Source organism: Siphateles boraxobius, unplaced genomic scaffold (genome assembly GCF_051911475.1).
Source record: "Siphateles boraxobius isolate OS27281-9 unplaced genomic scaffold, OSU_SipBor_1 26, whole genome shotgun sequence".
NCBI classification, from domain to species: domain Eukaryota; kingdom Metazoa; phylum Chordata; class Actinopteri; order Cypriniformes; family Leuciscidae; genus Siphateles; species Siphateles boraxobius.
Window position 1 is genome coordinate 24,548,348 of NW_027508876.1, and position 16,126 is coordinate 24,564,473.

General features: G+C 38.3%; 1 protein-coding gene across 1 annotated transcript in view; it reads left to right on the forward strand.

Moving 5' to 3' along the window:
• The first annotated feature begins 352 nt into the window (after window positions 1–352).
• The window catches only part of dpyda (dihydropyrimidine dehydrogenase a), a 177,723-nt gene continuing 161,949 nt past the window's right edge, over window positions 353–16,126 (forward strand). Inside the window, exon 1 of the mRNA XM_077245078.1 lies at window positions 353–886. Coding sequence (XP_077101193.1) covers window positions 848–886 — 39 coding nt within the window. The 5' untranslated portion in view covers window positions 353–847. The remainder of the gene's footprint in view (window positions 887–16,126) is intronic.

Sequence of the window (16,126 nt, forward strand, 5' to 3'; positions counted from 1 at the left end):
AACATCGAGTCACTGTAGAAATGAAGGTTAACATCCTCTGCTGCTTTCATTACAAAGAACTGCATCACCATTGAAACACTATCGGACATGCAGAAGCTTCTGTCACAAGATGATCAATACAAGATGTGTGTGTTGTACTAGATATAACAAAACCAGCCTTTAGGGATCATCTGCGTTTTACAGGTCAGTCCGAGGGATAAAAAAAATACATTTGTGTAAGCAGACTAAAGCAGACTTAACATACATTCATAATTAGTGTCAAAGCAGATGCTTGAAATTTTCTGAGCTTATGATCATATTAAAGGTTACTTATGCTAACTGTCTTTCTCTCTCTCTCTCTCTCTCTCTCTCTCTGGACAATTTCAACAACAGTGAGCATACAAATGATCTATCTAGTTTCTCTGGATTTTAAAAAATATATAATTTAGAGAAATCTCTTATTGAAATTATATAGACATGTAAAAGACTAAATGTATCAGAATATCGGAATCAAAGTAACCCGTGTGTTTACATTCGTCTTGACCGAGACCTTCTAGCAAGCATGCGTCTTCACGCCACGCAAAAAGTTAGCGTCAACAAACTTTATCTGTCTGCTGAAAGACCCTTGGCAGCCCTTCGTAAGCTCTAGACATGCGGTCGCTTTAACTGTCAATTCGATGTCGCAGTGGACGATTTTCAGCCATTCTCACTATATACGCGAAAGGATCCTGTAGTTTGCCAAGAAAGACGACGCATAAACTCGGGAAGTAAACCTGTGCGGCTGGAAAGCGGACTATATCGTCGGAATACGAACACTTTTATTGCTCTGGCTTTATTTCATCTTCCTTAGTTTTGATTTAAAGGAAATATGGCACGAATGCTGAGCAAGGAGCTGCCTGATATCGAGGTATAAACCCTCTCTATCATACATAAATTAAACGAACCCGTAATGTTACTATTATTGGCTGATGTGCGTTAGGATAATCTGAGATATGCAACATGAATGCTGTGGTGAAAGATGCCTTCAATCATTTCTTAGTTTTAAATCGCCGCATTTTCGTGGGAAAATCCTCCACTCTTTATGGATATCCTTCTTGATTAATGTCCATACTTCCCGTTATAGCCATAGCATAGGCTTGTGTTTACACGGTTGGTTTTCTGGAAGTATGAAAGTTCAGTCAGTAGTTGGGTGTTTCAGGTCAAAGTTTCTTCTTAAGTCACTTGTTGAAATATATATTTCGGTTATCTTGCCTTCTTATACCAGTGTTACATGAAAATTAACGTACAGTTCAAACAAACCACAACAGACTGTTTTTATGTGATCAGTAATATTAATACAACATTTTTGCTGTTATTGTGTCTGTATGGCTGGGTCGAAATACCAGAGTAGTGCATACTCTGTAGTATACACTATATTTTGCATACTTTAATAAAAAATAGTATGTGGCACAGTGTGTAACACTTAATATCTAAATATGTGTGCTGCAATGTTATTTAGTTTATTACATTGCATGTTTTATTCAGCAAGTGACATACATTTCTTGCATTTTTAATGAAAATTTTTAGTCCACTTTTTATAGTGATTGTTATGTTTAAATTTTTGATAAATTGTAGCATGTTGCCAAAATTCCTTGCTGGTGATAACAGTAAAATTATTACAAAACCAAAGTAAAAACTAATATGCTTTTGGACACCCTCATTAATTAGCTAAATAATAATAATAAAAAAATGTATATATTAACAAATTAAATTAACAAACAATGGCCAATGTAACCTTTTCAACTATTAAACTTTGCTGTAAGTTTTTCATGTAAATGTTGAAGTAAACAATCAGAAACAAAGAAGTGTATTGTTATTATAGTAACTTAATTAATATTAACATCTTTACAGACAGAATCAGGTCTATTAGGCTACATTTACACTTCAAGGCCTAATCCCCCCCCCCCCCCCCCCCCAGAAGGCATCAACCATTCTTTACAGAGTATGCAGGCAAGTATGCACACAAACATTCAAGTCGCCTGTCAGTTAGTTTGACAAATGCAGTTAAGTCAATTCTGTGCAGAAAGTTCACTTACTGTGCGCAGTATGCATGCTTGAAAAATAATGAGAGTAGTATGCTAGTATGCTGTTTTGAACATATTTGGGTGTGGATGTTTGTTAGGATCAGGAAAGTGTTCTTGGAATGCTGCCATAAAAAATAATTTCCACTAGTTAAATACAAATGCTGTGTGTTATGGGAAAGTGTTGAAGCACAACAGAATAGTTGGCAATCATTTCAGTGGTATATAGGATTCCTTTTAAAACTATATTGAAGTGTTTTAATATATAGGCATGCCTTAAGGGTTGTGCTACAGCTGCATTCATTTGGCATTCAGCTCTCATTTTTGTAAAAGAGTATTGTAATCCACGAATCAGTGAACACACAGGAATTTATGGCATGTCCACATAATCCAATTTCCCAGTTATAATATGGTGAGTTAGGTCTGAGTTGCAGAGTGCAATGCTGTAATGCATCTCACAACCATCTGGTTAATAAGCTGTACTAGCCATGTGAGAATCACATGTCAGTTTATACCATTTACTGTTGATCTATACAAGAAAGGGAAGCTTTAACTGTATTTCACTGTTCTGGCCCTGTGTGCAAACGGTTTAGTGAGATTCTCATGATTTTCTACTGAAGTTTAGTCAATGTTACTGACTGATATTTAACTTTATCTTTTATCTTTCTTTCATCAAGTTGCAATAGGTAATCTGACAAGGAAAGGTGACAGAGCTAAAATAGCAAATATGATTTTAGAGAAAAGTCTCTAAAGCTTCTGATGTTAAATATCAACTCAAAATGTGGTTGTATTGTAAGTCAATGTTTATGAGGTTAGGATTTACAAATACGTTTTAAAGGCCTGTGATAACACATCCAATGAGAATAAGTAGTAGAATTATTACTATTACAAGTTTGAACTGAAACGTTATAAACTAACTTTTTAAAATATTCTCTAATTGTCTGATTTGACTAAATTTGAATGAATGAATGAATGAATGATTCAATGACTCATTTATAAATACTTCACTTGTTTCATTACTGGATGAATCAGCCTTTTTTGAACGAATCTCTTGAATGAATGATTCAGTGACAAATACATTTTTTAACAGTCACCTGGCTTCACCACCTGGTGGTGGCTTAATGATGTAATCAATATAATCTTTTTTTGAAGTGCCATGTTACTTTCAAAAGGTGATTTACTCTATTTTGTACGGTGGTGCATTGCTGCCACATTCATATTATTTTTTCCACTAAATTTTGTCCTAATAACGAGATCTTATGTCTTTTTTAGTACATTTTTTCCATAATAACGAGATGTTGTGTCAATAAAACATCTTTCCTCGTAATAACGAGATGTTATGTCGTTTCAACTATGTATTTCTTGTAATAACGAGATGTTATGTCTTTAAAACAACATATATTTCTTGTTAAAACTACATATTTTCTCCTAATAAGGAGATATGTTGTATGTGTATAGTGACATGTACAAGATATGCCTTTATCCACATTAGAGAATTTATATAGCCTATCGTGCCTTTATCACACTTCCATGTTCGAAAAGTAGAAGCAAATACTGTAGCATAGCTTAAAATACCTTCCGCTGCTGTATCAATGGCAGTGCTCATAGTACGAGATTGTTGTTATTTATTGATGTACAGTTCATCACAGATAGCCTACTTCCTCTAAACCAAACTTTCTCAAACTTTTTTAGCAATTAGCAATAGCACAAATAAACACAACTGAACAAATTTCAGGTACAGAAATCTAAATCAAATGTAATCAAATATAAAAAAAAACACTGCACAGTTTTCTTTTTATTAATAAAATATAGATTCATCCTTATTAAAGTTACAAAAGTTATTCAGTCAAGATCAGTGAGTGATTTTCTTTTTCTTTTGTTGTTTGATCAACATGACAGACAGCAGCAGGTTTATTAGGCTGCTGTCACTTTAAGACCGAATGCACTGATACTGATACACATGTGTTTTCTTTCTTCACTTTTAAAACAAAGCAGATTGTGTTCACAAGGATATTTTGACTTAATTTTGTATGAATTTGTCCATTCAAACGTAAGTAGCGAAATATAACCTTATTCAGTATTCACGCATTCTATGAGAGGCGGCATTCTATGTGCGTAACACTGAAGCAGCGCACATATACCGAATTCAGTTCTCTTTCACGTCTTCTTGCGCCTGAATGGTTTAAAATAACATAAAAATTTGCATAAGTGGAATCGATTCCTAACCTTAAGTGTAGGTTCCAGAATCGGAATCGATTTTCTATTCCCACCCTTTGATAAGATATATCCCTTTTTCAGTTTTATTTAGATTAATTACACAGCCTCATTTTTTTATTTTAATGTCACATTTGATTTACTTAATCAGCTTTTGATTAACTCATGAACCCCTAGGGCTTCTAGAACTCCGCTAAAACCCTGCCATACTCACCTCTTCTTGATAACTGCTATAGCCCTTTTTTCTGTCTTAGTAGTATTTCATAATATATATTGTAGTGGATAGTTTAATAAGCACTGGCGAATTTCATATTTCTGTAATGTTAAGAAAATATAAAGAGCATCATTTACTTTAGCCATGGTCAATTTGCTCCCCTCCATTTTCTGAATTAGCCTTTGGCAAGGATGTGTCTAATATAGAGGATATATCTCCAATTGTTGAGTAGAAGTTTTGTTTTTGTGAGTTTTACAGTATTGAGTGACAATTTTTTAAAAAGTTTTTTGCGGAGGAAGGTGACAGCAGTAGATCTTGACCTACAAAGTCTAAATATACATTTAAATTCTACTATGTAAAATTTTACTTTGTAATATGTACTATGTAAAATTGTATATACATGTATTTATAGTAAAACATTAAATAAACTCCTTTTTCAGACCTTATTTTTATAGGACCCAATCATGGCTACAGCCTTATTTAACAGCCGACTTTAAAGGGATAGTTCACCCAAACATGAAAATTCTGTCATTAATTACTCACCCTCATGTCGTTCTAAACTCGTAAGACTTTTGTTCATCTTCAGAACACAAGTGAAGATCTTTTTGATGAAATCTGAGAGGTTTCTGTCCCTCCATTGACAGCTTTGCAACTACCACTTTGATGCTTCAAAAAGTTCATAAAGAGATCATAAAACTAATCCACATGACTTGAGCTGTTTAGTCAAAATTTTTTTGAAGGGACTTGATTGGTTTATATGATGAACAGATTGAATTTAAGCTTTTATTCACATTCATCAACTCACACATCATTTGTGTTGAACGGAAGCTCAGGCATGTTAGCTTGACATGCGAGAACCAATGAGGTTTATTCTCGCGTTATGCAGCATGTTTGAGCTGCCGCAAGAACCAATGAGGTTCATTCTCATGTGTTACGCAGCACATTTGAACTTCCACAAGAGGGCTGCGTTCCAGTCCAAAATGTACATGCCCTTCACTCGCTAACTTCCCTCCGCCTCGTTCACTCGGATGTGCGTCATTGCTTACGTTGCACGAGTGCCCAGTACTGGTGGAAACTGCAATGGGCTGAACTGGAACGTCCTAAGCCCTTGATCACTTGGAATCACCTATGGAGTTGGTTTATTATTTAAATTTTTTTCCCTTTAAGAATTTGTTTAATGCAGCATCCAAATGTACATAAATGTTTTTGGGTTGTTTTATATAAAAAAATTCTAATTAATATATCATAGAGTTGTTTTTGGTGGTGGTGATTAGAGAGATCTGCGGTGACGTCACAATCGTGTTGCATTGTGGTATATGGAGCTGCCTGAAATGTACTTATGAAGTAAACTCGCTCCCTCGGTCAAAATTGAGGGAACGAGGGTCTTTCCATATAAACTTCCCTCGTCCACTTCACGAAGTGGAACGCACTTCAAAATGGCGGCAGGGATACCCCCGAGGGGAAGTGCTTAGGGAAATTCGCAAGTGCGTGTCTAAAAGTGGACTGGAACGCACCCGAGGTTTGTTCTCGCTTGTCAAGCAGGTTCGGTTGAGCTTCTGTTTATGTTTGCTGATCAATGTGAAGAAAAGCCTAAATTAAATCTTTTCATCATATAAAACGATGGAGTATCTTCAGAAAATTTGGACTGAACCTATCATCTCATATGGATTAGTTTTATGATCTCTTTAGGAACTTTCTGAAGTGTCAAAGTGTCAGTTGCGTCAGTTGTGTCAATGGAGGGACAGAAAGCTCTCTGATTTCATCAAAAAGGTCTTCATTTGTGTTTTGAAGATGAACGAAAGTCTTACGAGTTTGGAACGACATGAGATTTTTCATTTTTGGGTGAACTATACCTTTAATGCGTTTTTGCCCATGGTACCTTACATTGGCAGTCGGGGTGATAGTGAACATACTGGTGTTGGTTTCACTACGCAAGGAGGAAAATGTTTAGCGTTTGGCTTTCGTCGTGAAACTCGTCGCATGTTAGTACGAGTAAAGATGGCCTTGTCTTCATGCCGGCTGCCAGTAATGCAACCTTTATGGAGAGCAGAGGAGAGTAAGTCAAGCCCTTCATTAGCATCTTTACTCAGGCCGTAATGACAACACTGACGTGACCTTCGGTTCTTCGCTGCACTTAAGACTGGGACTAAATGACTCCTGTCTGCCATTGAAAATGGCTTTCTAAATCTCATAATAATTGCCATCTCTGGAGCAATTAAATCCTCCATTTTTCTGCAGTTCTGTCAGATGTCTTATTTTAATATCCATCCGCACTTCTGAAAGCGCTAAATGTGGGGCCCTTTTGTGCGCACATGTAGATTAATTAAAATCCTCCTGGACTGCTATTAGAGTTCATTAAAAAACCCACAGCAATACAGCATTATAACAAAGAGGTATGACTCCGCTGGCAGACCTCTGCGCCTCTGCCGCCCTGCGCTCTCATCAGACGTCTGGAACGCTGACAGGGGATTGCTCCAAAATAAAATGCAAATGAAATTTTATGGAAATAGTTGGCCACTCGAAAAGCTTGCATGTTATTGCAAATCACTGAGGGTGCAAGCGCTCTGCTTTTTAAACATAAGACTGTAGCTGCAAAACATTTCACATCTCCCTCGCTCTGTTTACCCCCTGCACGATGCAGATGTAAATTTTGCATCAGGAATGAATGTTGGATGTTTTGAGTACAATTTGCACCAGTTTACCACACAAACGCATCAGCTGCGGCCCTGCTGTGCGAGGTGAGGTCGCCTACAGGCAGACATTAGTCCAAAAATCATGCTTCCGTTATTTTATCAGCTACTACGTGTGCAACTGGTATTTGTGCCATTTATCAGAAAAAATGATGAACTGAAATCCTGTTACAAGTCATAAAAAATGATTAAAGATGACATATGCCCCTTTTCACAAGATGTAATATAAATCAATGGTGTCCCCAGAATGTGTCTGCGAAATTACAGCTCAAAAGAAAATTTGCCCCTTTTTGGGTGTAAGCAAAAACGCGCCGTTTTTGTGTGTGTCCCTTTAAATGCAAATGAGCTGCTGTTTCCAGCCCCCGTTCAGAACAGGGCCGACCCTTTACACGAGCTGCGGATACCTGGACAATAACAAAACGAGCGAATCTCAATCATCCAAAGTCTCAGAAATAACCAGTAGTGGAGTGCAGCCTTACGGAGAGAAACCTTTTAGACGCACCTGGACGTTTCTGAATGGTTAGTGGATACATTTATGTAGTTGTTGTGGAGTTACATTGATTCATCTCATCGTCTTGCATGTTTAACTCTTACACAAGTTGACAGTTCCCTATGGTCTTTATAAGACAGCTGTGACATTTTTTGGTCAAATAGTGTCCTGTGCTCTAGGGCTGGGTATTGTTAGGAATTTCACAATTCGATTCAATTTCGATTCGATATTGATTTATTAGCTTCGATATCGATTCAATAATTAGTAAATACACAAGTAATTAAGTACCTGAGTATATTTTTAAATAATGTGTGCAGTATTACCAATGTTTAAGAACAAATTTACCCCAGCATGTTTCCTGTCATGGTTTATTTAGCAGAACAAACTGTACAATATTGTACATGTGTTGAATACAAACCACAACTGTAACAAACAGGTGCTTTATTAACACACCTCTAAAGTGCATGTAACTGTAATAGAAAGTATATTTCTTTCTTCCTATACATTCAAGTTATAAAAGAAATGTAAACAGAAACACAAAATGTGCATACTCATAAAAAAAAAGCGCTTCGTGAGGCACACGCGAGCACATTTACACACACACGCAAGGACTCTCGCTTTCTTCCTCTCTGTCGTGCGCACTACGCGGTTTGGAGCTCGCGAGCTCTAGATTTCGGGAGATTTGAACTAATTTGCGGACATCAGGGAGCCGCTATGCGGGAGACTCCCGGAGACTTATTGTTGTTCTTATTATCATTTAGGGGGGCTTAGGAACATTTTGAGGTAGCTACAGTCCCCCTAAAATAGGCCTAACGACGTCCCTAGTTGGTGGTGCAGGCTTGAACGGAGTGCAGCTGCTGTCCGTCATCTTGCTGTTTTGGTAAAGCGCGTCTTGTACAACGCTGAACGCTCTCACTAGAGTGTTGCCCACAGCGCCGCCACTGGCCGGTTGGCTAAATCGATTCATAGGATTTGATGAATCGATATTGAATTGAGAAACAAATAATTGCTTTGCATTGATGAATCGATATTTTTACCCAGCCCTACTGTGTTCGTCTGTGCAGCCAACGACAGAACAGAACGACAGAACAGTTTGCATGCTTTACTCGAACTGGTAATATTAAGATCCCCTTCCTATGTCAGAAGGGGAGCGAAATCTGATTGGCTTATTTTTTCACATGCTTGCAGTTGTAGAGAAAGGCTTACCAAAAAAAAGTTACTGGGTTGTCACTTTTCACGTTTTCTGGGTTGGTAGATGCACCAGGGACCCGATTAAGGCCCCGTCCACACTACTGCGTTTTCGTTTAAAAACGGAGACCTTTTGCTACGTTTGCACCTCCCGTCCACACTAAAACGGGAAAAACGAAGACCCAAAACGGAGAAGTTTAGAAACGCTGCAGCTCCGTTTTTCGTTTTGAATCTCCGGAGGGCGTTTTAGTGTAGACGGGACAAAACGGAGGAGTTTAGAAACGATGACGTAGAAGGTCACGCTCGGCTCTATGATTGGGTGTCATCACCCATGACGTATCCTTCCCTGATTCGTCAGCCACCCATCACATGTCCCGTCACCGGAAGAAAACAAACAAAAACATCCTGGACTACGTAGCTGATGTTAGTGAGTGCAACATGGATAACGAATTACAAGCGTTACTGACTTTGATGTCTTTGTTAGCAGCTGTTGTGCAAGCAAATTCTGCATTTTACAATGCTATAACTGCCTACATGCGCCGGAGGCAAACTATTATTCGAGCGATCTATGACAATTCCCGTGTGCAGCGGCGGTCCATGAAAAGAAATCTCTGGTCTTCGACATTTTCTAATCTTTGCAGAGGTAGCTAACGTTACTTGCTTCCTCATCAAATCTGAGGAATAGTCCATCCGTTTCCTGTTTACACCGGCACGCGCATGCACAGTGTTGGAGAATGGTCACGTGATCCGAGTTTTCAGTCGTTTTAATGTGGACGGAGATCAATTCTAATACGCAGCTAAAACGCTGGTGTGGACGGAGATCGTTTTCGTTTTAATTCTCCGTTTTTAAACGAAAACGCAGTAGTGTGGACGGGGCCTAAAGCACTTAAACACGGAAAAGGTGAGATTTTCATGATATGTCCCCTTTAACATTTGCAGCAAAGGTTGCCACAAAGATTCTATATTCCTCCAGAGACAGGGGTGTCCAAACTCAGTCCTGGAGAGCCACTGTACTGCAGAGTTTAGCTCTAGCCTGCCTCAACACACCTGCCTGGAAGTTTCTTGTATACCTAGTAAGACCTTGATTAGTTGGTTCTGGTGTGTTTAATAGCTGGGTTTCAGTCACGTGATTATGATGACACGGGAAGGCGGGGCGATTTCAGATGGGGGGCAGGAAACATGGAGAACACGTCTATGGAGGAAACCGTTGCGGAGAGTCCGTATTGAGTCTAAATAATTTACCTTGATCATTTAATGTCCCATTCCCACTGATCCCCTGAACGACAACCTAATCCTATATAAACACAGACACAAAAAAACACGTTGGCTAGCTAACATACCGTCGCTGCAGACACGGCATTAACAGACTCTGCTCCTCCCAAACCGCAGACGTAACGTTAAGTTAAAAATCCACTTTTTACGGCGTTGTTCTGTGAGCTTTTTACATTTCTCACCTTTATGAATGACAATCTTTGGTACTCTATAAAAAACCCTTTCCCTTTTCTCGATTAGAACGATTGGAGCAGGCGTAAACTACACAAAACATTGATGGGAGATCCTCAGCTATTTCACTTCCTGCTCTCCATCTGAATTTTCATGCTCTCGCGATGCAGCAGCGTGACGTCACGTGAAACCAACCTATTGGGGTTGGAGCTAAACTCTAAACCCAGGAGCAGGGTTGGACACCCCTGGTCTAAGGGGAGGGACAAAAGTGAAGGGATAGATATCCAAGATGTGGATCAATGTATGCGACGCTCATTTTTTATACTACTGAAACATAATCTTGCCACAGTTTTGGAGATTTTAGATTCGAGTGAACTGACTGGCCTCAAAGGGACTTTGTTTCTACCCTGCTGTGTGTCGTATTTTGATTGCCGTCTCTGTTTCAGATGCAGGCGGGCCTGTGCGGTGTGTGTTGTTTGGTGCAGTGGTGGATCAGTTATTGCACCTCTGCCAGGGTTAGGTCAGACTGCTCTTGTAATCAATCAGTACAGCAGAGATGGTACGGAGGGGTTTGTCACGGAGCCATCATCCCTTGAATGCAAGTAGAAAACCTTCTGCAAATCCAGCACTTACCTGGCCGCCCCTCCATCTCACAATTCAGCCCACCTCCCCCTCTTCCTCCGATCCCCTGGAGGGGGGCCGTACTCGTTCACCTGATCACATGTGACCCCTCTGTCTGCTGCAATCTCTGTCTGCAAACTCAACCCCCCTCAGTGGAGTTCATCGCTCAGGCTCCCTCAGGCCAGCCGGCTCGTTTACACACCCGAGAAGCATGTGGCATACTCAACCTTTTTTTTCTTTTTTTTTTTTTCTCTCAACCCCCCCCCTGTTTCTCTTCCACTGAGAGCAGATAAAGCCCCGGTCATCAAGCCCTGATTCTTTACAGTTCATTTCCCTTCTGTTTCTCTGCTAATTGTTTTTCGAGCCTCAACATGGCCAGGGACCATTTCAAATGCTGCATAATGAGGCTCTGGCGCATATTGGCCATTACTGAATTAAACCGCCTCACAAGAGGAGTGGACCCGACGTGCCTGATGCTGCTCTGTGAGTGGCTGAGGATGTTGATTGACAGGCTGAGGGGAGGGTTTATGGTTTTTAGGCTAGCAGGTTGGTCTAGCTGGCGCAGAGACAGGGAGAGTAAACAATTCATATGCTATTGACTGGCACCTAAAGACGCCCTCTGCAGGGCAGATAGGAGAGAAACAAATAGCTCAGATTGGCTTAAAGGAATAGTTCACCTTTAAAAATAAAAAAATCTGTCATCATTTACTTATTCTGTATGACTTTTTTCATGGGACACAATTGGGGAAAGAGCATAATTTGATCATCGTTAAAGCGGATGGATGGTGACCATGGCTGTTATGTAAGATTTTTAGGGAATAGCGACTTAAATTTCAGATATCAGATTATTTCAGAAGACAATGATTGATCTTTTTTGGAGATTGACAGCCTGTTACCATCCATTTTCATTGTATAGAAAAAGTAGCTCACATAATGCTTAATTTCTGCTTTTTTTTTGCACAGAAGAAACAAATTATACAGGGTTGGAACAAAATGCGAGAATATGTATATATTTATTATTAAATATATAAATTTTAAAATGAACTATCTCTATATCCACTTGGTGAATGGCTGGTGAGATACAGAGAGGAAAGAAAACATTTGATTATGTTTGTATCATCCATTCGAAATCTGTATTTTGTTCAGTCCCACATATCCCTTGCTGCACATCCACATTTCCCAGCAAGCAAAGTTTACAGCCTTCACTACCTCGCCAATGGGGAAGGATTGAGTGATCTGTATGTTTTTTTGTTTTGTCCTCAGTGGAGAAAGTCAGTCAAACAGGCTTTTTCTTTCACTTCCTTACTCCAATATAATTTCCTTCTCTAAAGTTGCTCACTTGTAGTCCATATGGCCATTTTTTATGAATTGAAATGTATTGTTTTGAAAGGTCCAACGTTATGATTGTGAGTCCCTCTGATCTAGACATGCATAACCTGAAGACGTGACCATTTTAAAAATGGTAAATCACTCACAAGCCCCGGAATTGATCTTCAGTCGTTTTATTGACAGATGTAATACACATGAAGGAGAACAGTTCTTTCAGTGATTCAGTCAGAATTTGTAAACATAGTCTAATGACAGTACATTAATTAGCTAATTAAAAAGATGTTAAAAATGTGTTAAAATTAAGTTTTTGAAGCCCCCCAATATCTGGATTTTTAAATGATTATTATTATTAGTCTGAAAACATTACTTCTCAAATTTAAAGAAATGATATTTTAAAAATTACATCATTCTCTGGAAATAGTGCAATTTGTGCCAAAACATTTCTATAGCTTAGTGTAGTGTAGCATTATTAATTTTGTTATACACAAGTATACAATGACAATAAAGCTCAGAATTCAAATTCAAGAATTATATATTATATTATAATATTTTAAAGAAATTACATTTATCAAGATATGTTTTGTGCCAACCCTTCTACATTTTAAATGTTTTTGGGTGGTTGAATGCTCACTGCAAAAATATCTAGATAGAATTGTTTTATTAAATTCTATTTAACATAGAAATTGGCCAGTTTTCCTATGAAAGAAAATGCAAAACTAAAACACTTTTATTTTTACATTTATTTAGCGTTAAACACTAAGCAAAGTTCAGTCAAATAATCTGCAGTTCAGTACATATCAGTACAACATTCATTGTGGCTACACACTTGGCAACTAAATGATATTCCTAAGAAATCTATATGACATGTATTATGTATTATAAAGTGCACAGTGTACTACGGCTCTATCTCTGCCAGCGGTGTTTGATTATTTTTCAAGTTTTCAAGTGGACTAAATATTTTGTTCCATTGTACTTCAGAGAATTTGATGTGTTATGCGCATCCGTGTCTCATATACTGTTCCGAATCTTATGGGAGAGCAAATTATATTCAAAGCCTGTGTTTGTTACTGCTGATCTTTATTTCGCTAACGGTAGATCAATATGTGGAAATTCCCCTATTGATCCAAGCCAAAGACAGAACAGAGTGGCAACTTGCAAGCTGATGTTTAGTTATTCTCCACCTTTTTTAGCTTTAAATTATTTCCTGTTCAAGGGGATAAAGGTTTTATAGAGTTAAATTTTAGCTGCTGTTTGCACCATACGCTAAGTACAGGAGCGCCTCATGCATACTGAGGCATTGGAGGTTGTCTGGTGTGCAGCAAGAGGACGGTGAATGTAATTTATTGCACAATATGGTGCTGTTATTGATTAGACGGCAAAAGGGCAGTACCAGCTGCTCTGCTAATAGCAATATAAATGTTTCAAGCATGTGTCACCACATTCAAACCAGCACTAGAAGAAGGGGGGGAAAAAGCAGGATACATGCACCCATAGGACATGCACCCAGCCAAATAGTAGATGAATATTTGACCAGTCCATCAGTGTGTTTAAGGAATAGCTACTTTGAACAACTATTATTTAATTTACTCACCTTTATGCCATTCTAAACCCATATGACTTTCTTTCTTAGAATTTTTATTGGAATATTAATGCTGCCAGTGCCTTTGTGCATACATACAATGTATGTGAATGTTGACAAGGGTGTTTTTATACTCCAAAATGGACAAAATCACCATATACATAGTCCACACAACGCATGTGCTATATTCCATGTCTTCTGAAGCCATATGATAGTTTTTTGAATAATACTGAAAAGAAGTGTCATGGTTTTCACAAAAATTCTAAGCAACACAACTGTTTTCAACATTGATAATAATAAGAAATGTTTCTTAAGCATCAAATCAGCATATTATAATGATTTCTGAAGGATCATGTGACACCGAAGACTGGAGTAATGATGTTGAAAATCCAGCTCTATATTGAAATAAATTGCATTTTAAAATGTATTCTTTTTAAATTTAATTTAAATTGTATTAATGTTTCACAATATTACTGTTATTACTGTATTTTGATCAAATAAATACAGCTTTGGTGAGAGACTTCCAAAAAATAAATCTTACCGATGTCAATTTTCAACAGGTATGTTGTGGTATTCTCATATATTCATCAGGTTTGAGGTCAGGAATGGCAAACAAACATTATTGGTTCTTATGTGTCTAGTGGGATAGATTTGTAGTGAATAACAACTTAAATTATGTGTGTGTGTATGTATATATATATATATATATATATATATATATATATATATATATATATATATATATATATATATATATATATATATATATATATATATATTCCCCCTCAATCACAACCATGCTTAGTCTACATGATATGGCGGACAAACTTAAATTGTCATCCTGTAGGCCTATTTTACCAATATTACTTTGTCATATACAATAGGACAGCACATTTAAATGAGTCAAACTTTATACAAATGATTTATGTATTGTTTGTTTACAAATATTTTTTAGATCATTATGCATGCAGGTTGTGTAAAAGCAATGCTGGTATATTCACTAATGATTATCCACACGTACGACTTTTGCCATTGTGTAGGCTAATTGTGGCTTTTTGTCGCAACTTCCCAAGTGCATTTGTATTACAGAAAGTAGTTTGCTCCATATGCACTTTGGTGGAGTACACATCCCAGGCCTGACTGAGCCCCACATTAATTAGCACTTGCAGCTGAGTTTGATTAGCCATTTCCCGTTGTCCATCACAGAGACTCCCTATCTGATTTTCTCCGAGGGTCTGCAGTTTGCCTGATGTGGCTGGGCAGCGCTGGTTATTGATCTTCCATCTGTTTGGGCTGCGTGATCAGTGGAGAGTGATAAAAACAGACGCAGTGGCTCCCCCGCGGAACCGTCCAAGACATGCAGATTGGCCCTGCGCGGAAAGGCCTGTCAGCGCTGACATGCTTGCGGCCCTCTCACACTGCAAAGGTCATGCATACGACTGGGGAATGCGGTCGGTTTTTGTTTTAAATATTGTTTGATAACACACTTAGCCCCATGTTTGGATTCGGATCCTCGAGGACTGCTGAATAACTGCAAAAATCCATGCCTGACTCAGACTGAGTGCGTCTCTGGCATTTATAAGCTGTGCTGCGGAGAGCGTTTTGTCTGGGGAGCGACAAGCCTCCTGGATGTTTGTGCGAGCGAGCGAACGTCCAGTGCTTAGCTTTTACAGTATTTGTGTTTATACTCTAAATCTGAATGGTGTTTTCCTTCTGAGCCCTAAAGATACATCTGCTCTCTTGTGGAAGGATGTTTTAAGATGCGAATGCTGCCCTGCAGTGTGTACTTGGGGTGACCACCCGTCCCGCGCAGTATTTTCACCCCTTGTCCCGCACGTCGCATATTGAGAAAATGTCCCGCATTTTCATCAGTCTGTTGGTTTTTAATTGTCATATTAAGAAAACGTGCATGCGTTCTTTTGCCTTTTTAAGAAAGCATTTTATTTATTCTTTTTGCGGTGTAGTTTTTCACCTATATTTAACAGCGCTTCGTCAGAAGTACAATATGGTTGAAAAGACAGGAGTAAACACGGTCACTAGTGGGTTGTGGCGGCTGTCGATCAAAATGTGGAGCGGTGATTCGTTCCATGCGTTCCCTGTCAGAAAACAAATGGATAATTCGGTAAATTAAATTTAACAGAATTTATCAACTTGTTGCCTGCTGTGGTTGTTTTAATTCACATCCTTTCTAAAAAAATATTAACGTTTTTGGTTTAATGTATTCTTAATATAAGACTGTCAATGATCTAAATTCACGTTGGTTTATATTTTATTTGTTCATTATTTATTTTGTTGGATTTTAGTTGGACTTGGTCAGAA